The following is a 22,975-nucleotide window of genomic DNA, read 5'->3' on the forward strand; positions in this document are numbered from 1 at the left end:
GGATGAGAGAATAAACATTGCATTGCTTCTGAGTCCTGAGTTGCTGTTAAAGGTGCCTAAAAAAAAAACTGGTCAGTAAATCTTGGCTAATGCTGGCTGGGATCTGGAAACTGGTGAGGGAATCACAATAATGCACCTATGAGGAGTCTGAAGGTTACCATGGCTGGAAGGATGGTTCACAATACACTCAGCAAGGTACACAGATAAAGCACAACCACAACCAAACACCTCAGAGAAACAAAACCTGGAGGGGCCCACTGTCAGATCCAGGATTTGGGAACAAGTATGTCTTGTCAGCAATGAACCTGTGTCCAGGTCTGTGAGTACTCCTGGGCATAGCTGCTGGATGTTATCTGTGAGATGGGAGCAAATGTACTCTGGTCTCTTCCCTATCCATGGCTACTGACATGGGAAAAAAACAGACTCTTTTCTGGATGGTATTGTCATTAATAAATCTCTATGTACAACAGAAAGACTTTAGAATTGAATAGGATGAAACCAAGTTAAACAGGGGAGAAGAGGTTTAAAAACGCTGAACAATAAATCACATAGTTATAAATATAACTTATAGCAATACAGAAATGTTTGTTAAATCATTCTTGATAAAGTTACTCGGAGTTTACATTAAAATTCAGGACAATGAACTTGTAGTCCTAGAGAAAATCTACTTCCAAGCAGCTAGAACATGAGGGCAAACACTCACATGTACAATAGGGCAAGGACAGAAACAGTCCCCAGAAACAGTTCTAAAATAGTCTGATATGAAGAAGAAAAGAGCAGCTTTGGCTAAGATTTAAAGTAATATTTTTTTAATAATTAATAAATGTAAGTGTATTTTAAGGATAAAATCTCCCTGCTCAGAGACTTTTTTTCCCTATGCCAGCAACAGCTCTGTTGCACAGTTCCAGACTTCACCTAGTTTTGAACAGTATGTTCCAGAAGAAATAGAGCATATATTTTTATAGGCATGCTGTCAAAATTAACTAAGGGGATATGCTGGAAAATTCAAATAAGAATATTTGACTTCTCTGCTGGTATACTTGAATCTTTCCAAGACTTGGACATGCTTTCGAAAAAACCCTTCCGTTCAGTATAAGAAATAAATGTACAGGCTGCTGAAGTTTAAGCATGAATTTCTAAGTTGGTAGCATGTTCTGGAAAAGAGAACTAAGGACTCATCTTTGCTGAACCAGCTGGCTCAAATTTGAATGGATTCCATTGCAAAACAGCATCTGAGCTAAAAAGAGACTGGATTTGCACATCTGAATCATAAGCTACTACTTGAACTGCTATACCCTTACTTGTATCACTAAGCCTAACCTTAGTTACATTCTGATTTCAAATTTATAGACACTGAAAGGGCTACAGCATTATTTACCTTGCTTTTGAGGTAGTTGCAGAAGATCTGGGGTAGGGAGAAAGCTCCAGCAATTCAGCCAAAATAAATACACATTTCACTTCCATAGTTCAAGGGTCCAGCAAGGAATGGCCAGACTCAAATACTAAAATAAAAACAACTGATGCATTGAAAATTTCATTTTTCAATAGCATTTGGATAGAGCCTTAAGTCCAGTGATGAATCATTTTCACTATATAAGTTCTGTGATCACATTTTTAAAAAATTTTAATTGTATCCCCCAAGAGTTTTATAATACATATTTTGAGCAAACCAAGAAGTTTTTACCAGAATAGTTTGAACGGGTACAGGTGTTGTCCCTGCAAAAGAAAAAGCTGAACTTTAAAAAATTATTTTTAGTAAGAAAAATGGATTCTCAGAATTACTGGCAACTTAAAAGCCTAAACACATAAATATACTCTCTATCCAGGGTTTTCTGCAGGCACAGAAAACAATTCCAACTCAAACTAAGTTTATTTCCAAGAAAGGGAAAGCTACTGAGGCTTAAATATTATGAAATAAAGTGCTAGGAAAATTACTGAAGTCTGACATTACCTGAATGCAATCACACCAATTGCTTTCACCCATGTTCCCAAAAACAACCAAGAAAAGGTTCAACAAGTGGAACTGTAACACTTAGTACTGCTACAGCTCTACGTATGGAGCATTAGGGCACTCCTTGTGAAGTCCTCCAGAATATCATCAGCTGGCAGGGAAAGAGAAAGGGTACAGTGTTTGGCAGCTGCTAAAATTAATCTTAAACATTTTATAGAATGCGGAAGTGATAAACAGTGAGATTAGGATAAATTAATGAGTAACAATAATTTGCATAGACAAGAGGCTGAAGATGTCAGCTGTTTTAGGAAACAGGATTCAGAGAATTCATGTGATCATCTCATTAAATATTCAGTGAACTCAGAACTCACTAATTGCAAGACAATGATACAATAATACAATATAAAAGTACTAAATTTGCCCTCTTACGCTTCATACTTCTTCTAGCAGGAATAACAGCTTCTTTGTGTATCATTCAAAAGAGAATTTCCTAATGATTCTGGAAGGATGGCAAAGTGACATATTCCTTAGCACAAATTTAAATAAGAAAATTAGCACTCAGAATTATACATATTAATAATAAATCAGCTGATATTCCCAGCTAGAAAAACAAGGACAGACAGAGCAGCTGATTATCAAATCCAGGCTCCCATAATTACAAACAACTAACACCCAGAAGCCAACAGGATGCATAAAGGGAAGTAAAAAAATCCTTCTTGCCCTTGCAAGATCAGTGAAAGCTCTGAAGGACAGAATTAAGTACAGCAAAGCCACATGATCAACAAACAACAATACAGACTCTTTATAACTCTGTTCTTTACGACAGCAAAAACAAAAATTAAGACCTTCAAAGCTGGTATCACAAGATTTTTCTAACATTACAACTATTTCAGTTCTATAGTGCCATCATACTTGCACACTTTTCAAAGCACAACACTTCAAACTCTCTGTCCCCATAACCCTGCAGAAAGCCACTCCAGAAAGCCAGTCCACACCCAGTAGAAATCTTCTGTTCAGAAAAACCTGACTCACACTAATTTGTAAAAACAAATAATAATTTAATCCAAAACTATTGATGAAGACCAATCGTGTTGGAACATCTTAAAATTAGGAACACTGCCAAGATCCTGAGTTCCTATGCACAGCTTGTCACAAAAAATAACAAATCATATAAAATTCAAATTGCCTTCTACTCCCAAATCCACTTGTGTGAAGAACTTTTGCCTGATTTTTCTACAGATGAGACTTTTTGTAATCTAGAAATATTTGACCACTGTAATGGATGAGATACATCCATTATAGTGAGATGTTAATTGCTTACTCTTTTAATTGCTTACACTTCTGAAAATATAACATTGTCTTCTTGAAATCCTAAATGCTGAGCTTCAGTTCATCTTATTCCAGCAGCAGCATCAATGTACAGCATACCCATTATTGGCACCTACCATTCAGATACCAGATCAATACAATCAAAAAATGCAACTTACAGAAGTAAAATATTTCTCTTTCATGAGAAAGGCAAAGGTTTAACTTTCTTCCCATTCTAAAAATTCTGGCCACCAGTAGGTGGTGTTTCCGGAAATGTCAAGTAGTTTTTCCCCCCTGCAGATGAAATGCAGAACTCCACCTGCAGTACTGGTGTTTTTATGCAAGACCAAGGGCTCCACGTTCTCTGGAAAAATAAGCATATTTTATCCATGTGATTTTGAGCTGAACAATTTGAAGAAGTGTGAGGATGATGATGATGTAGACCTGAACATCTAAATACAAACATGCACCATGGGATCGACTTGAAGGTAGGAAAACTGAAATTTCTATTGTCAGTTTAGCAAATGACCCTTCTCAACTGCTACGTTCCTCTCAATTGAACATTTTGCTGTAGATTGTCCAGAGGGCTTTAAAAACTAGCATGTATAACAGAAATTGCTTTATATCCCTGTAAAAAATGTTTTGCTACAACTTGCAAGTAAATCTTTTAATTACTGATCAGCTGAGCTGTAGGTTTGCACAGAATGTAAACTGAAAATTCTGCTGGAGGCAGAATGGAGGGTGAAATGAACATCAGCAAAATAAAATGGAAAACTACAAGAAAAGATGCTTGATTAGTTCTAGTAAACTAGAGACCAGCAGAAACAGGGTTAATTCTACTCTTATAAGGCTGTTCAGCAGCACTTCAACTGCACACAAATTAGAACAACCCTGGGAATCTATAAAGCTTGTTTTATTGCCAAGGACGTGCAGCAGGATCTGCATTTTGCTGTTGTAAACTATCCTTTATTTAAGACATTTTAAACCTGAACGGACTTTTATATGATTTTTCTTTTTTTTTTTTTTTTTTTTTACTGCTGAATTGTCAACAAGTGGCATTCAGGGCAGCTTTGCACACCTCAGTGAAAGTTTTTCCTGCCAGGACAGCTGAAGTTGACACATCCATTACGTGTGTATCCGAGCAAGAAGCAGCCTTCTGTTGTCTGGAGGAAAAATCAGCTCTGAAGGAATAGAATTAAGGTAAAATAAAGTGCTTTACATTCCATGGTTACCTGTAATGTTTGTAATTGCTTGGCTTTCGATGGCCTTTCAGATGTAATTAAAATCTGACCACAGACTGACCTTTGAAAATCAATTGCTTAGACTGTTGATTTATCTTTTATTGTATTCAAAACAGTTTTACTGTCTTGATAAAAATAAAAAGGATGCTATATAAAATACAACAGCTCACATCTGACTTCCATAGCTGCCTGAAACAAACACCAAACCTTCTTAATTTAAATAAGTGCAATTTCATACGGATATTTTAGCATAAAGATTTATATTCTGGAAATTATTGAAAACACAGCAACAACTACTTGGTACTTATGTCTATTTCATTAAGGAATACCAGCTTTGGAACAGGCATCTTTATTTAAGTATCAGCTATCTACTTCTGATTAGTTTGAATATACTTAAGCAAACTGGCAGCTATATTTCTGACTGAAAACACTCCTGTTCCAGAAGTAGTCAGTTCCTTTTTCTCCCCCAGACCCTACATGAGCACAATTTAAGTCATTAAAATACAGAAATATAAATGAATTTTACTTGGAAGCAATTTATCTCTTTTTAAATGCCTTTTAGGGCAATTAAAACCAGGGGTTTGATAGTAAGATTAAAGCAATTAAAAATATTGAAAGTTTAACACAAAATACCCTGGCTTATAATTTTCTTGCTGTTTTATTTGTTTGGAGTATCTTTTGTTTGTTCAGGCTTTTTTGTTTTAAATAAACTTCCAACAATGCTTCCAATCCAAAGCATCCAACATTTATAAGTAAACAAATCAGATAAGTGAAATTTTCCATTCCTATCCGGAAGTCAATGCAACATAATTAATCACAAAAAAAAGCAAATTGAGTATAATAATGCTGGTGTAAATCAATATGCTGCTTGTATTACCTTCCCTCCTAAAATGTGCCTTTTCCTTCCCCCTGAAAGTACAAGGAACCAGCTGCTTTTCATCTCTTTTGTCTTCTCAGTCACAGACTCTGCCTTACAAGCTGCTGCTGAAATAAATATTTATTTTTAAAGTTTATATATACATATATATATTAAAAAAACAGTTCTTCAATAAGCCAAACTCACTCATCTCATTTTCTATATTTCTTCTTTTTCCCATATGAATCCCTAAAGGAAAGGAAACATTTTAACAGAACTACCCTCACAATATATTACCATCTAGAACAAATTTTATATTCTTTTCACTGAACCTCAGTGTATATATTCAAACACAAAGCTTCCTACAGCCTCAGCTGTGTCTGTTCAATTAGCAGAAGCATATGGTACAATGCTGGAGTATGAGATTAATGATTTTCCATTTGCAAATTGCAGGTCCAAGGATGTTCATTGATAATTAAAAGAAAACAAATGGAGCTAAAATTCTACTGCCTTCCAACTTGCATGAAGAAACACTGTTGATGAAAAGCTATTATTAAAGAGATCCAAATGCCATAATGGTAAAGAGATTCCTACACAATCTCAAGGCATACAGGAACTGCAAATTCTCTCATTTACAATATATATATAGTGTCCTGTAAAAAAAAAAAAAAAAAAAAAAATCAGAAATTTACTACTTGTACTGTTATGTTTCAATTTTAAGTCTAATTAATTTGACTTCTAAAAAAATGTCCTTTCCTATAAAAATGTGTACATCTGTTTCCATACCAATCAAAACGTTTATTATTAAGTTAGTCGAAAAAAGCCAAAAGTCTGATTTTTTTGGCATTACCACCAAACTGTGAAGGCTAAAACCTTTTCTGCTGATACTGTAACGATGGAAACTTATTCTGCCTCTATAACACCTGTTATATGTAACAGCACAACTTTTAACCTAAATGGATCCCATCTGTGTAACGAAAGCATCTCTTCTCGATTAGCTGATAAATCAGAACACCAGCAATATGTTATCAGTCTTTTCTTATCATGTCTTTACACAATATTTCTCTTTCCTATCGGTTTTGTGGGAAACATTCTGATACTGGTGGTCAACATAAGCTTTCGTGAAAAAATGACTATTCCAGACCTTTACTTCATAAATCTTGCAGTAGCTGATCTCATTTTGGTCGCCGATTCCCTGATTGAGGTTTTTAATCTTGATGAAAAGTATTACGATATCACCATTATCTGCACCTTTATGTCTTTGTTCCTTCAGATCAACATGTATAGCAGCATTTTCTTTCTGACATGGATGAGTTTTGACAGATACATAGCCCTGGCAAAAGTAATGAGGTCCAACCTATTTCGCACTATGCAACACGCTAGGTTAAGCTGTGGGCTCATATGGATGGCATCAATTTCTGCAGCGCTGGTTCCATTTACAGCTGTGCATTTACAGCACACCGGAGAGGTCTATTTTTGTTTTGCAGATGTCAAAGAAATCCAGTGGCTAGAAATAACCCTGGGGTTTATTATCCCCTTTGTCATCATCGGGCTGTGTTACTCCTTAATTGTCCGAGTTCTTATCAAGGCACACAAGCACAGGAGCCTCCGGCTGCGGCGGCAAAAGGCTCTCCGGATGATTTTTGTGGTGGTTTTGGTTTTCTTTATCTGCTGGCTACCTGAAAACGTCTTCATTAGCGTTCAGCTTCTCCAAAAGAAGCCTGCCTCTTCAAGCAGCCCATCCTTCAGACATGATTACCCCCTAACAGGACATATTGTGAACCTCGCAGCTTTTTCCAATAGCTGTTTGAACCCTTTAATTTACAGTTTTCTAGGGGAAACCTTCCGAGACAAACTGCGACTCTACATTGAACAGAAAACAAAAATGTCAACGTTACATCGCTTTTGTCAGGCTGCCTTAACGTCTGTCATCCCTGACAGCAATGAGCAATCAGAAGTCTGATTTAGTGGTGGTTGTACAAATCATATGACTGTGAAGTTGTGCCAATAGTGAACAAAATGCTTGCTACTAACAGAAGTGTGTCTGTGTATGTATAGATATATATATATATATATATTGTATCGCCCTACTGAGTACTGCAGGTTTATATTCAAAATGTTTTTATGGCAAGACTTTCATGTAGAAGAATGTTTTAGTCAGATTTATATTTAATTATGAACAGGATTATTAAAAGCTGAGCACTGAAGGAGCCTCCTTTTCTATTGTACGCATATGAATGACAATATGGAAGAAAATTTTATCAAGTAAGGAAGACTCTAGATGTAACCTAATTATCAGAGATGATACTTTGCTGGTGTATGTAAGGTACCATTTAACTGAAATAATGAAGCTGCTGTAAGAGTGGGGGGAAAAAAATCATTACGATGTATTGATGTGGAGATGCAGAAACATTGATTTTTTTCAGCCAAATCTGTTAAGATAAATGACTTTGTTTGGAAGAACTACATAGTACTATCCTCACTGTATTCTAGCATGTCTTCCATGATTAGCTTTTTTAAAATCCTAATATAATCTAGCACCCTGGTGAGTTTGGGTTTCATAAAAGTAATCTACTGTTTACATTCAGCACTTGATCAAAACTGAAGTAATCTCTGGCTATATTTCTCATCTCAAAGAACTTCACAGAAGCAAAAGGTAATGTTTTATTTGGTCTCTTAAGGATTGCCCAAGCCAGTCTTTCCCAGGACAGACATAACTGGGCCTTTGGTCAAAAATGCCAGTGTGTGTGCATATGTACATTCCCTGCCTTCAGATTTAAATGCAAGTTGTATGAGATGTCATTACATTTAGCAGGCCTATTTTGATGGTCAGAACAAAATGCTGTGGCTTTTTTAAAAAGCAGAAGAGTTAAGAATTGCTTATGCAAATGACAGAAGCCTCAGTTTTTATAAAGGAAGAATTGGGAGAGTGATTTGTATCATCTGATCTGCACTTCGTGCATCCCACGTGCAGAAACCACAGGCCTTTCAAGACTTTAAGATACATGTCGGTTGTTTTGTTCATCTGAACATTAATTATACTAAGAAAACAAATGTTAGCACAACATACTTGAAAACAATAGTTTTTGATTTCTGCTGGAAAATAATTGGGGTTTAAATCTGATAGATGTTTAGCAGAGGTTACCGCTGAACTTATTCAGAGGAAGCTATAAAGTTCTTAGATATTAGTGTGCAAAGTCATTAAAACATCTCTTGTTGCATCTCTGAAGTGAACAAACTCATATCACCTCCCTGCTTATTGACTTCAGCACCAGAACTCTGCAAAATTCCTTTTCTTGTTTCCAAATGTCATACATGAATTAATTAGCACATGAATGGATTTTAAAGGATTTTTAAACCTAGAGACATAAAACAATGACTGAAGTTACCAAGCAATAAAGAAAACAGTGAACACAATGATTCCACACATATTTCTCATGAAATACTTAAAGTTTCCTAGTGGAAGCTTTGGCCACAAAAGACTTGACCTATAAACAGAAAGGCCACAAGACGATGACTGAATTGGAAATAGATAGCTTGATATTCCTGCAACTGAAACAGGAATTGCAGGGTGGAGTTTTGTTGTGCAGGACTGCTAAGCACAGGCTAAGGAAAAAACAACATTTAGTCACATCTTCCCTGTAGAAAACACCAAATACATCTTCTCTCAAGAAATACACCAGCATTGCCTTGCCTTGCCTTGCCTTGCCTGCAGAGAATGAGCTGCTAAACAACACTTAGCAAGAAATGTCACGGCACTGTGCTACATCACACATAGCCCTTTTTCCTCATTATTTTCACTTTTGGAATTAGCCACATGACCCATATCCTGTTGATTGCCAGTGCACATTAATCACATCTTGAAAGACAACGCAGAACTCAAGGAATGGATAATTCTCTGGGAAATGCAGTTCCATGAAGTATGGACACATCTGAGCTTACAGATATATTAGGTCTGTGTAATCCTGACATTTGTCGTGAATAAAAAAGTTTTTGGGTTACAGGAATACACTTTCCCAATTGTAGTTGTTGCTTATTTTGTTTTATAGGAATACAGGAAACTATTTTTTGATCAAGGCTATGGTAGAAGCCCTTTCATCACCACTGGAGATAACAAATCAAGAAAGTGTCTTTGCTCAGAAGCTTATAATAATAAACAGGCAATAGCAGCAAATCCCTGCTCATACATACCATGAAATAGTTTGATTCTATATGATCATATCCAGTAATGTCCTGATATCACAGTGAAAACTAGGATTATCAGCTTATTGTAAGTATGAAGAAAAACAGTCAACCTAAAACAACCTACTGCACATTTAAAACAACTAAAAATACAAACAGTAGGAAACTCAACACATAGTTTAGATTATGGTACAAGCTTATGAACTGTGCCTGAAATGACTAAATTTAAACATACTACTTACTTTAAATAAATTAAAAGTCTTCTCCCAAGTGAAAAAATACTACTGTCTTCCCAATCCCCCTCTTTTTTTTTTCTTTAATGTAACTATATGCAAAGTAATATACACAGCTTCCATGTACTTATATACACAAACTTTCTGCAGCCCAGTATTTTGCAATAACTTGTTGCCACAGCTTATCCATGAAGAAAAAAGATCCATTTATTATCTAGTTTTATTTAAAATTAAAGAATTCATCAGTAAACAAAACCTTTTGGAAGTGTAGGAGAAATGGGAAATGAAAGTAAGAATTTCAATGTAACTGCTCAACTTTTCTCTCTGTTCTCTCTCAAATTGTTTAATTTAAGGGAAGGATGCCTTTCTAAAATGCTGGACCGAGGACAACTAAAAGATTTTAAAACCATAGAATCTTTGCTATAATATTCTGTATCAAATCTCCACATAAGAGAAGTCTAGGATTAGGAAAAGTACACAGAAAGAAAAAAAAAACCCAACAACAAATCAATCAAATGAAAACAGAAAGAAATCAAAGAATCCCTGAAACCATTTGAAAATAATAAAAATATCCTGAATGCACAGAGTATTAATGAGTAGCTAAGAAGAAAAAGAAATCCAAAGAGCACAAACTAGTGTCAGTCAGAACCTGATGTGACTGAAAGCAACAGTCTCAGTATTAGCAGTAGTCTTAAAGAAATGCTGTAACTTTGCATCCTCTCAACAGTTTCAGGAGATACAATAAAAACCAAGTGTGGAGGCACAACACATCCACACCTAGAAAAAGCAAAGTCAGTCAGTCTCAAGATGGAGCTTAATTTCTGAAAGATACAACATGATGTGAGGCCATGTGACAGGGAATTGAAATGAATGAGTCAGGTGATCCCACAATCTCTGGAAGACTGACTTAATACAGGCAAGATGCAAAGCTTTTGGGGTTTTTTTTGCTTTTAAAAAGCAAGAAATCAGAAGTCTGAAAAAATAAGAACACTGCTTTTTCAATATTGTTTCTGTCAAGTGAAAAAAAAGAGATAAGTTTGTCTTATATTCCACCACTGTAATCTAACGTTTATATTATTGATTTTAAATGTGTTTTCTGGCATATAAACCAGTTTACTAAACTTGAAAATAGGCAAGCTTTAAAAAAAAAAACCAAAAAACCAACCCCAAACTGATCACACGGTTTTAACAAAATGCTTTTAGCATTTCAGACTAAGTACCTGTGTTTTAAACAAAAATATCACTGACTGTTCAGTACAGGCTCTAATCTTTTTTCCAGCCATCAAGTTATGTTAGAAGCTAACTAAATTTTTTCCCATGTAAGGATTTTGCTGTATTCTTTCAGCTGTTTATTAAGACTGCAAAAGGGAAAAGGTTGTCTGGTCAATTTTGAATGGTTGGGGTTGTCACACAAGAAACGTATTAAAAGTGGTTTACAGTAACCAAAAACATGTCAAGTTCAACCCTGATTACCATTTTATTCCATTTGAACTTGTTTCTGCATAAGTAGGAAAAACAAGTGAGTATATGAAGAAGGCAGGTTTGAATTTTAATAGCCAGTAATGAAGGCAAAGCAATGAATTAATTTCATTTTGATTGAAAAGAGCAAAGATAAGAGTTTGATTTTAATTTAAGGGACAATATCCTTCCTTTCCACTCCAAAAGTCTTACCTTAACCATTCAGACCATCAGGCAAATATTTAAAACTGCCATCACAGAAGAGCACAGGGCCAGATTAATTGTTTAATACAACTGATTGGATTATACCTAGGCAATAGAAATTTATGCTTCCATTACCAATGACATCCACAGCAGCCCATCAGGAGAGACTTAGATGCAGCCATTCCTCTTTTAGAGACTGCTTACATTAAGAAACTGTTATTATTTTTATATTCTGCTTAATAAATATGTCACCAATAAACCATTTCCACCCCAAAATTGCATTTTATCTTTTTTTTTTTTTAATGTTAAATATACAACAGCAGGTGATAGTGAACAAGTCACCTTTAAGACATGCACACATGGATGTGGATTGTGGTACCTGCCCTGGGCTGTGGTTTAGAGACACCTTGGGTTTGAAAATCTGAACACCCTCCATGCAGACTTACACTTTAGGTGTCCTTTCTTCAACAGCGTTGTCCAAATTATTACTTCCACATTGACATATCACACCCTAAACTTTTAGCCCTTAGCTCTGTCTGCCTTTTAGACTTCCATTCCATCAGATGGCAGCATGAGAGAGCCAGGAGCTAAGAATAATCAGTTGCCTACTGAGCCAAGATGAAAGCAAAGCAATGGCCCTCAGGACTTCAGAGGTGCAGGCTCAGCTCATCACTTTCAGTCCCTCACATGCTCCTGCAGTTATTTTCCTTATGTCCAGTGAATTTCACTACAAAATGTAAAGATAACTACACAAGACTCACAAAGTAACCTGTGTGTTAGGAAGGCTTTGGAAGTTGTTTGAGCCCGACAATAAAACCATATTCATGTTTCCAGGCTATTTTCTCAAATTGTTCAGTCTGCTACAGGTATATACAGAACTTTTTAATTTCTATATTAACAAACAAAGGAACTTTTCAGTAATAAAAAGTCAAATCAAACTTTTTCAGATATACCTACTCTAAATAAATATTTCATGCAGCAGGGTAAGCTTCTCCAAAGCTGCAACTTGGTTTACAAATTCCAACTCAAACTTCAAGCAAAATCACTGAAAAGGCTTAAAACCTTTGCAAATGGCAATTATGTGTTTTCTGGAAGAACTCTAGAAAACATGTGAAAGGAGACATACTAGAGGAACAGGAAAATTATTAGCATGTTGCTAAACTACCCTTAGAAATTGAAGTTTAGGCTACTTTTACAGAAAAAGCTCAGTGGTAGAATTGCTTAATAGTGCTGGAGATAGATTTGCTTCCTGCCTCAGCAGCAGAAACATTTCCCTTCCCAGGCATTCTCTCAATAGAAAATGGCAAATAATATTTTCTTTCTTTAATTCTCTCTCCATTCAAACCTACAGAAGAAATACAGCCTTTATCTGACTATAGAAAAACTTTAAACTCTTGTTTTCCAGTACTTGGTTATGAGGGAAGTGCACACAGCAAATTGAGAGAAAGAAACCAAGGACAGAGCTCACTTAACCCTCGTGATGATATTCCAGATATCCATCTGATGACTGAGCAGCAAGAAAGGAAGATGTGGATAGACAGTGTCACCTCTGGGAACTTAACTTATAAACTTGCTTGGCTTTCAAAGACATAGAACGACTCCTACAAGCATTAAACTTTTAATATCATAACAGAAATGTGACACTTTTTTTTTATTCTAAAGATGGCTGATGAGGCAGGATGCTGCTGAAGCACAACCTGGTGATGCCAAAGTTGCTATCACATTGCTCAGAATATAGTTACATCCTCACAACAAGGGGTCTATCAGGATCCATGGAAAACTGTCCTTGACTCCTGCTAGGCTTGTGCTCTTCTTGAGTCTCATCTTTTGGGTGTCAGCCAAAAGATTTTATTACAAGGTGTACAGGATCTGAAGAGTTGGCTGCTCCTATTCTGAGGCCAAAGCAGATCACGACTTAATCTTTGTAAAGAAGAGAGCATTTGTTTTAAACAAAGTATGACAAACTTTTACCATGAAAACAAACAAACAACGAAACCCCACTAGTTTCTTTAGAAAATCACAGAGCTACAGACCTGGACATAAGAATAGGCAGGAAAGATGGAACTTTCATAATAATATAGGAAAAATGTGTCTGTTCCAAAGATAAGTAGAAAAAAAGAACAACCCAATGAGGTGCAAGAAGGCCCAGAATCTACTGAGTCCACAAAAAGGTCATGACCTATTTCAGTGAGCTCCATATTACAGGTCAGGATAACATTTCTGTAATCACTTAATTATTTTACAAGTGATAAAAGAAGAATAACTCCCATTTATGATTCAGTACATAATGTAAAAGTTATGCTAGAATGACAGTTATTTAAAGCATGTATTTTCCCCACATATTTAAGATTTGCTATTCTCTTTTCTAAAAGCACTCTATTCCTTTTTAAACAATGCATCACTAAGTCTTTGGTGCATTTTCTGAACAGTTTTGACATGATTCAAACTGAAAGGTGACAGAAGTAAAGCTGCCTTCCCTTGTGTATCTACATGCCATTTGCAAAAGCCTGGTTTACAGATGCAAATTATCAAGATAATGCTGAGAAATTTAATAAAACATTGGTTGATGATCTTCTGTTTGATGTCCTACAGAACTCTTGTGGGATTCAATTAGAAATAGGTAAATGTATTCAAAGAAGGAGTCTGGTTCTTTAAGCTAGAGGTTCCCCTATCAAATCCTTTCATGGTTGTACCTTTATTATATCTGGCAGCTTCTAATAGTCAAAAGATTAATTTTTTGTTCTAATTACCTGTTGGGTGTAACAGACAAGCACATTACAAGTATTTAGTAGTCTGTGTGGCTTTGATGTAATACCCAGGAGCCATTTTATCTATGCTGTAATTTATTAACATATATAAATACACACTAATCTTTCATGTGCTTCACAATATTTCATCAAAGCACAAAAGATGTTTTAGAGGAAGAAATTTCTGGTTAAATAATTCCTGTGTCTCATTCACAGAGTGGGAGCAATCATCCCCCTTTGCTCTAAAATGTTGTGGGGTTTTGGTTGGTTGGTTGGTTTTGGTTTTTATTTTTAAATCTAACCCATCAACACAGAATAATTTGTGTTTTATAAAAATCTTTATACTGGACTCCCTTGTTTAAAAAAGCAGCAGCATTCTGTCAAGGACAGGGAAAACTGCTGCTTTTAGAATAAACATTTTAAATAGCCAAATCTGTGCCATTTTAGTTTTCCTTGAAGAAATTAACATTAACAGAACTGTATCAAGAGCAATGAAGAGGAAGTAATAAATCCACAAGATTCAGGCTTGCATCAGTGTTATACTGTACACATTTCCAAGGTTCAAGAGATGACAAGAATGCCTTTGAATGCCCATTTCTCTGTTCTTTATCCTATATCAGAATATAGCAAACATTTACGCTTTCAAGCTTACAACTTCATTTCTTGCCAAATGGAATGTTTTTTGTGAATTCAAACATGTAATCAGACTTTTTTTTTTTTTTTAACTGAAGTTGTACACATTTTCAGTTTTTGTGCCAAATTCTCTATTCAGCAATTTGGGCTTTTTCCAGCAATTTTCATTTCTGATGCCTCTCTCTATGATGAGTTAGAAGTCATTAACATAGAACAAGAAAAAAAATCATAATTGACAAAGGACCAAAACCAGCATTCTCCCTGGACTGGAGCTGGGTGACATGTACTCAAGCAAACCCAACCTCTGCTCCTGACTTCAACAACTGCTCAAAGACTGTTGCTCAACAAATTCAGCCCACGAGTGGGAATCCTGAGTTTCAACTTTGTGAAGATGCTTGCAGCTAAGTCACAAAAGCAAGGATTTATACTGGAAACCTCACAAGACCCATCAAGGAAGGTCTCATCACTCTGTACAGCATGAGCAGAGAGGAAACATCAAGTACATCCTCCAAGAAGAGAAGGAAGAATTTCCCCTCCTAATACCAGAGAAGGAACAGTGGTTTCAAACTCACCACCACTTTCATATCCTGGCTGTATTAATAAAGTCTGGAATTAATTTTAAATGTGTAGACGTTGAGGCAAATAACTCAGAAGTAGCCTAAAACTCTTGCTAGTTAATATGTGATGAAGAATCCACAATTTCTTTAAACAAAAGTAAGAAGCACACAACATATTGTTTATACCAAACACAGTTGGGGACGTGAGCCTTTCGCCTGGGAAAAGCATCTTCAAAGTAGCAACTGTTTTCCCAGCTGTGAGTACTCTTTCCTGGGAAATCTGTTCCTACCATTACAAAAATAATTTTCAAAGGAATGTAGAATTATTCAGCCCAATCTATGCATATCCGTATTTCAGACACTGTTTTGTACCTTCTGAGACACGTCTGTTTACAAAAGGCCTACTCTATAAACACTACATGGTGTTACAATCAAATTTACCTCTTGTAAAAAGTAAATAAATGTATATCTAATAAAATATTTAAAACAGCTCTATCAATATTCTGAGGAAAAAGTGTTAGCAAGAAACAACTGTTTCACACCCACAAGCAGCTGCCCTCAAATTTTGCTGGGTTTTTTTTAATTTTTATTTTTCATTCTCCTATTTGAAAAATACTGCATAGATGACAAGAAAGCCAACAAACCAACTCGTATCTCCCACACTAAGTCATAAATCCCAAAGGATTTTAAAGCCTCGTGATTATTTTCAGCTATCAGGAGGCCATCCTGCAGAGAGCCAAACAGAAGCCAATGGGCCAGCAAGCTTCTCTTTTTATGCAAGAGGGGAAAAAATACCAATAATACAAGAAAAAACATTCAACATCTCAAAAAAGATAAATAGGCCAAACCTTTCAATTATAAACCAATCAAAACCAGCACACTAACCAGATTGCACTAATATCCATACAGACAATAAACTCTGTTATTTTAAGAAATAGCTGTTCCCCCCCCCCCCTTTATCACCAGAAAACTGCTCTGTGCTGATGTATCCTTACATCAAGATGTGGGGGCCAGATGGGGAGGTAGGGGGAGGATGAAAGATCGTGGCATCTTCTCTTCACTACATGGACAAAATTCTATTTGCATGTTAGAGATAATTTAGATATCTCTGACTCATCTTTAGAATAGATTTTATTATTAATAATCTCAAAAATAAAATTCAGTACAAGACAGGAGTCTTATTTTAGGAGGCTGTGCTAAATAAAGTCAACTTTTTGGAATTTATTTTCCTTTTTTCCAATATTTAAGATTGGTTTTCTACATATTTCTTACACAAAGATTAACACTGATGCATACAACAGAGGATTAAGCAAACCTAAACAAAAGCAGAAAAAGTTGATAGTAGAATTGCAATGCAAGCAGTTTCCAAAAAATTTAATGGATATAAGATAGAGCTAATATTACATGGTAATTGTAAGAAAATCCTGCAACGTCACACCAGATTGTAACTTCAGAGTATTTTTTAGAATGGGAAAATACAAAACAAGTTATTTTGATAAGTTACCAATTAAATACATTTTTAAAATAAAATTAAAAAAGGAAAAATAGAGGTTTACTGAGGTTTTTTGCAAATCATCCACAACTCATTATTTCAACAACAGGCTTAGGTATGAATTAGTGGGTTGTGAAATAAATACATTTTCTGATGACACCTTTATAGTATCTGTTTGGTAAGTTTTGTGCCATGAATATCTGCTTTGCATTCTGTAAACATTCAAATTGGGCTGCCCAGGGAAGGGGTGGATTCTCCATCCCTGGAGATATTTAAAAAGAGCCTGGATGTGGCACTCAGTGCCATGGGCTGGGAACCACGGGGGGAGTGGATCAAGGGTTGGACTTGATGAGCTCTGAGGTCCCTTCCAACCCAGCCCATTCTAGGATTCTATGATTCTAAATTACTGCCCCAGTTACCTGATTACAAGCATCAAAGTAGCATTCCCATTCCAATCCCTGCCCCGCCAAGCTCATGCCAAAATGTTTATCTCTACACCCTAAAAATAATTTTATGTTGTTACTACAAGCAAACAATGATTTTTAAGAATTAGGTTGTGTGGTTTGCTTTGTTGTAGCAGAGCTTAGCAGCTCTATAGATTTCCTTATAATCTCCAAAAAGCTGAACAGAAAAACCCTTTCCCTACTAATTTTGCCATTTTCCATTCAGTAAACAGTGATCTGACTGTTTGGGCACCTGCACACCAGCCCTCAGCCTGAAGAAACACCAAGAGCTACTTGTTTATCTGCCACTGTTTGTACTATCTGTATGGAATCTCAAAAATTAAATTCCTTTCCCACTGATTTTGCCTTTATCTGAGGGAAGCATTGATTCCTCCTCCTCCTCCAACCCCTTGGAACACTGAAGATAATAAAGAATATCCAAGGGAAGACCCCCTGAGTGGATGAGCATTACCTAAAGTACCTTCAGCCACCAAGGGGATTTTATTTATATATATTGATTGCTTCTTAGTCATTGTCATTTTCCTTGAAGTTGTTTGCTAGACGAAATTGGAACAGTAAATTAATATTGTTTTCCATGGATTCTGATTTTTTGAGTCTTGCCTGAAAAATGTTCAACTTTGGGAGAATTTCTCACTGTTCTGCAGAAAGCCTGCAGCTCTGAAAACATTACTGGAGAACCAAGATCTTCCCTGAAATGACAAGGCTAAAAGCTCCCTTGATGCAGCCATTCTGGGTAGAAGCAACCACAAAATGTTGTTCCCTACCTAAAGTGTTCCAAGTGTCAGCACTGCTGGTGCAATAATAACCTTCCTGGCAGCTAAAACTGGGTGAAGAAATGCAGAAGCAAACTGGTAATTGCAAAAAAGCACTTCCAAGGCTGCTGTTATTTCAAGAGATACAGTAACAAAATTGTAAATACTTTTTCAAAGAATTGGAACAAAGGTACTTGGTCTCAGACAAGGACCATTAGAAAGTTTTTGGTTAGGAAGTCAGAATTTAGCTCCAGCCCAGCAGTTCAGATGGAACATTTTAAATCTCTTTATATCCACGTTATGTGACAATTTCAAAGATTAATCTCCAAGTAACGGCAGGCTTAAGATACAAATAAACTACAAAATCATTAAAACCCAAGTAAAACTAATGTCCAAGCATTTTAAAAAAAATAAATCAATGTTTAAAATGTGGGGTTTATTGCCAAACAGCTAAGTAAAACAGTAACACGAAAATCTACCAGAAAAAAACCATGAGGCTGAATGAAGTTGAAAAACTTGGATTGCTGAGCTCCATGAGAGAGGAGTCATTTAGAGCAGTGTGGTGCTCCCATCAGTCATGAAAACATTTATATTGGTCTTGAATTGTTTATTGCTATTCAATGTAAACAGAAGAAACTAAATAGATTAAAATCAATAAAACATCAACATTATTCTGAAAGGTCAAGTTATTCTAAGGAAAAACGCCTTAATCTTAGGCTGGTGAGAATTTTTGCAACTAATTTAATGGAGGAATGATCAATATATACTAAATCCACTCATTTAAGACACATTTCAACCTGCCTGCAGCTCTATAACAAAATCAATCAGAGATTTAAATTTTTCACTTTGGAGAATGAAAATGCTGTACTAGAACAGAAAAAAAAAAAATAAATCACAGGAGAGTAAAGCGACTTAATGAGCAGTGAAATCTTTCTTCCCACCACAAGCAATGTGTTCTAGAGCTATCTTTGGGCTTCTTTCCATCACATAAGAGATTCCTTAAGTGAAACTGGAGTCTACCTATCCTCACTTTAAGAACCTCAAAATTTTTTTTCCTTGATTCAATTACTGCATCCAAAGTCAATCACAGTCATCAGAATCCAGCTGTCACACTTCAAGAATTTCTGTAGATCTAACAAGGCTCCAGCTTATTTTAAAGTAAATAAAAAAAAATCAAATCAAAGAATAAACACTTCAGAATAAACACTATCAGCAGTTGCCTTAATTTTTGATCCACATTTCTTCTTTGGAGCCATCAGACTGAGCCTCCACCACTGCAGCCTCAGAGTTCCCCCTGATCTTCCTGCACACACTCATTTTACCTTTTGTTTTTCTAATGCATTTTCCACATTTTCTACATTTTCCAGGTTTGATGACCAAAAGCATTTTAAAGCACAGGTGTCTCAGCTGAGTGTTTCACACAAAGCTGGGAGTATCCATGCTGAGTAACAACCAAACTTCCATTAACCATTTCCGAAGTAAAACTGTTTAAGGTCTGCCTTCCATTTTTCATTCTCAACAGCCATTTCAAATAAAACCCCCATCATTTACCAGCTTACACTTTCCTGCTACAAACAGTTATAGTTTATGAAGCTGATGCCAAAATTTACTTGTCATAAACCTTACATGGTGTTCCCTAAACCTAACACTAAATGCATGTTTAAACCACCCACTGACACCAGCTTTTTTATTGCTAAGAACTGTTGTGCCTCATGCTGTTCGCTAATAGTTTTAAGAATTCTTCTTGCCATTTAATATTTGCCCTTTCTTTCACAGTCCTACAGTCTGCACAGGCAAAAAAAACTAATTTGGGTCTTTTAAGAGCTTATAACCTGACACCAGATGGTCCAAAACGGCTCTTGCCTGCTAAGGGGTTTGAAGCTCACTTGGGATTTTTTTCCCCTTTTACATGAAATTATACAGGTTACCACAGGCAACAAAATCTTAATTTTGACTTTTTAATTTCACACTCTTCTATCCCAGAAAACTGTTTTCATTCAAGCTGAATTATACTACAGTGAATCTAGAAGTCTATAACACACACCTACAAAGGAAAGGAGAAACATTCCCACTTATGAGGCTATAATATCAACTCTCCCAAGTTCAAAACTGCAAGAATTTACACACCTCTGAATAGCTACTGCCAATAGGTTGTTTGGTTATTTTTAGTATCATGTTTCACAAACTTTAGATGTTACAGTTACAGACACTCAGGCATGCAAAAGCTCTCAAAATATTTTCCTCAATGATCTTAAATAGTCTAAAAACAAAATAAAAACTCTTTTTAGTTATATGATTTTTGTTAATCTGATAGATTTAATGATAAATTAAGTAGCAAGCAGCTTTCACATCTGATCTGTTTCAGGCCAGGAAACATGAGATTTTTTAAGATGATGGCTCAACAACACCTTGAGAAATCCTGAGGAGAAAACATTTGCATTTCCTTCTCCACATCTCAACAGTTTCAAACCTCTCCATATTTCTTTAATTCATGTTCTCCAGCAACCACTCAAACCACCAGAATTTAATCTCTCTGCTTATGCATCACATCCACAACAGATGAAATAACATCTCCAGATTGCTAATTCCTTTCTTATGAAATTAACTCATAAAATGTTCAGAAATACAAAGAGACTGCTGACACCTTCTGGCCACTTGACATTCTGCCCAAAAATCAAAGAGGACTTCCAAGAAAACATCTTTCATGTTTTTCCAGCCACTCAGGATCACATGAAGGCTCCAGCTATGCCTGTACTGCCATATGACAGTTGCCTAAAGCCACTTGGTTTGCCTTTCACCCACATTATCTCACCCATTCTCTGTCTTTTACAGAAGCATCCAAACCAAACAGATCTTGGACTCTGACTTCCACAGTCATATTCCGATTTGCTCTATTTTATCTTCTCCTTTTAACTTTTATTCTAAGTATTTGGCACCAAAGGAATCGTTGCAGCTGAACCAAATACTAAATTCAGACTGAGAATTGAATCTCTAAATCCATCACATCTCAGGTAACAATATATCCACATTTTATTGAATCAAACAGTAGACAAAACTGGGAGGACCTACCTGCAAATCTTGTTTCTTTTTTTTTGTTTCAGTTTCAGATTCCAGCTCTCCTTCTTGGGCCACATCTGGCTTTAACTTTTTTCTTTTTGCTGCTTTCTTTTCTTTTTTTTCCATATTAATCTTTGGCATCCTCAAGCAGAACTATTCTGTAACAGAAACCACCAAACTGCAATTAGAACTTTAAAAAAATATTAAGTGCCAGTTTCATATACAGAGAGTTAGACAACAGTACCAGAATTGTGTGGGACTACATAACTATGAAAGGTATTGCTGCACAGAATTCTTTTGGAGAATTTTCATTATGTTTCCTTTAGGAATGCATTACAGTTGAGCTACTGTAAAACCAGAATCTCATGCTGCTGGAGAAAACTCAAACCCTGTTTCCATCTTTGGGGAAAAGGTTTCAGTGACCCCTCTGGTGGGAATCCCCCACAGCTGGTGCTGCGGTTCCTGCAAGTCCTAAGGCACCACCCTGACCTGTTTGATCAATTTCCAACCCCAGGCACCACCCAAACTACCTCTCTCTTCTCTAAATACATTAATGTGGCTGTTAGCTCTCATCAATAGAAACACACACCCACAAGCAAAAACCCAGCCTACTTGATTAGTGAACTCTTTTAGACCACCAGTTCTGTTTAAACTGTGTCTTTTTGTGTGTCTTTTCATATAGATTAATGTGGGAAAAGTATCCTTAAAGAATTACGGAGTTTTATCTGCCATTTGGCACTGACAGGAGTGGACTGATTCTGGTTTAAAACCAGGTCTAGTAACAACTGCATTCTGCTTCCCCGAGGGAAAAGCGGATTTAATGCCTTCCCACAGCTGCCCCAGCAGAGTCAATTTCCGGGTAACACCACAAACACAGCAGTTGACAAAAACACAAATATTTTGCTTGAAACATACGAGGAAAGCTAAAACAACCCGCACACCCATTTCGGTAGGCACCGACACCCCTGAGGCCGTCCAAGTTTTGGGGAGAAATGGTCTGAGCCACCCCACAGAGCGACAGGGACCCGGGCAGGGACATCTCCCCAAACCCCCCCATAGAGCGAGACCCACCCGGGCAGGGAGGCAGCAGCGCTCCTCCCCCCTTCCGAGCCCTCCTCGGGTTTTTTTTTGTTTGTTTGGTTGGGTTTTGGGTGTTTTTTTGTTTGGTTGGTTTTTTAGGGGGGTGGTGGCGGTGGCGGTGTGTGCGTGAACCAAAACTCGGCGCCCGGAAGAAACCTTTTAAATTGCCGCGAGGTTCTTTCCGCGAGGTTCTCTCCGGAGCCTCCCGCAGAACCTCCCGCAGGGGAACACCCGGGTTTTTATCCCATCTCCAGCGCTTCCCACCACCTCCTCAGCACCGCAAACCCAGCGCCCAGCTCGCAGCCGCTGAGGGGCCAGGGGACAGAGCGGGGGACAGAGCCGCGATGCGGGAGGAAGAGCTCCCCCGCCACTACCGCACCTGTGGCCGGGCAGCCGCTCCGACCTTCCCGCAGCCCCCGCCGGGCAGGGAGACCCTGGGGGTTCCCGAACACCCTGGAGGTTCCCAGAGGAGCCCCCCCCACCCGCTCAGAGCCCCCGTGATGCGGGCACCCAGCACACGCGCCCCTTCCCCGCACGCACCTCTGGGTCCCGCCTCCTCCGCGCATTTAACTGAGCCCCACGCTTGGCGCCGGGGTCCGCCCCTTCCTTTTCATTGGCTACAGGGAGAGGAAGGAGACTTTTTATTGGTTTTCCGGCGTGCCAATCTGAAGGGGCACCAATAGGAAGCCGGTTTCAGACTTAAAGCGCCCACCTGGAAGACGCGTGCTGAGAGCTCGTCCGGCATCGGGAGGGGCGAGTG

The 22,975-nt window shown here is 37.2% G+C and overlaps 2 protein-coding genes across 2 annotated transcripts in view; one reads left to right on the forward strand and one right to left on the reverse strand.

Annotated features, from left to right (window-relative positions):
• The window catches only part of CHLSN (cholesin), a 121,315-nt gene extending 98,340 nt beyond the window's left edge, over window positions 1–22,975 (reverse strand). Inside the window, 2 exon segments of the mRNA XM_071760903.1 lie at window positions 21,148–21,293; window positions 22,756–22,975. Of these exon segments, the coding sequence (XP_071617004.1) occupies window positions 21,148–21,293; window positions 22,756–22,960 (351 nt within the window). The 5' untranslated portion in view covers window positions 22,961–22,975.
• On the forward strand, window positions 1,610–9,322 carry GPER1 (G protein-coupled estrogen receptor 1). The gene is made up of 3 exons (XM_071760902.1): window positions 1,610–3,747; window positions 4,313–4,459; window positions 5,810–9,322. Exon 3 carries the CDS (start codon window positions 6,252–6,254, stop codon window positions 7,317–7,319), a length of 1,068 nt encoding a protein of 355 aa, XP_071617003.1. The 5' UTR covers window positions 1,610–3,747; window positions 4,313–4,459; window positions 5,810–6,251; the 3' UTR covers window positions 7,320–9,322.

Source organism: Heliangelus exortis, chromosome 17, assembly GCF_036169615.1.
Source record: "Heliangelus exortis chromosome 17, bHelExo1.hap1, whole genome shotgun sequence".
In the NCBI taxonomy this organism is placed as follows: Eukaryota; Metazoa; Chordata; class Aves; order Apodiformes; family Trochilidae; genus Heliangelus; species Heliangelus exortis.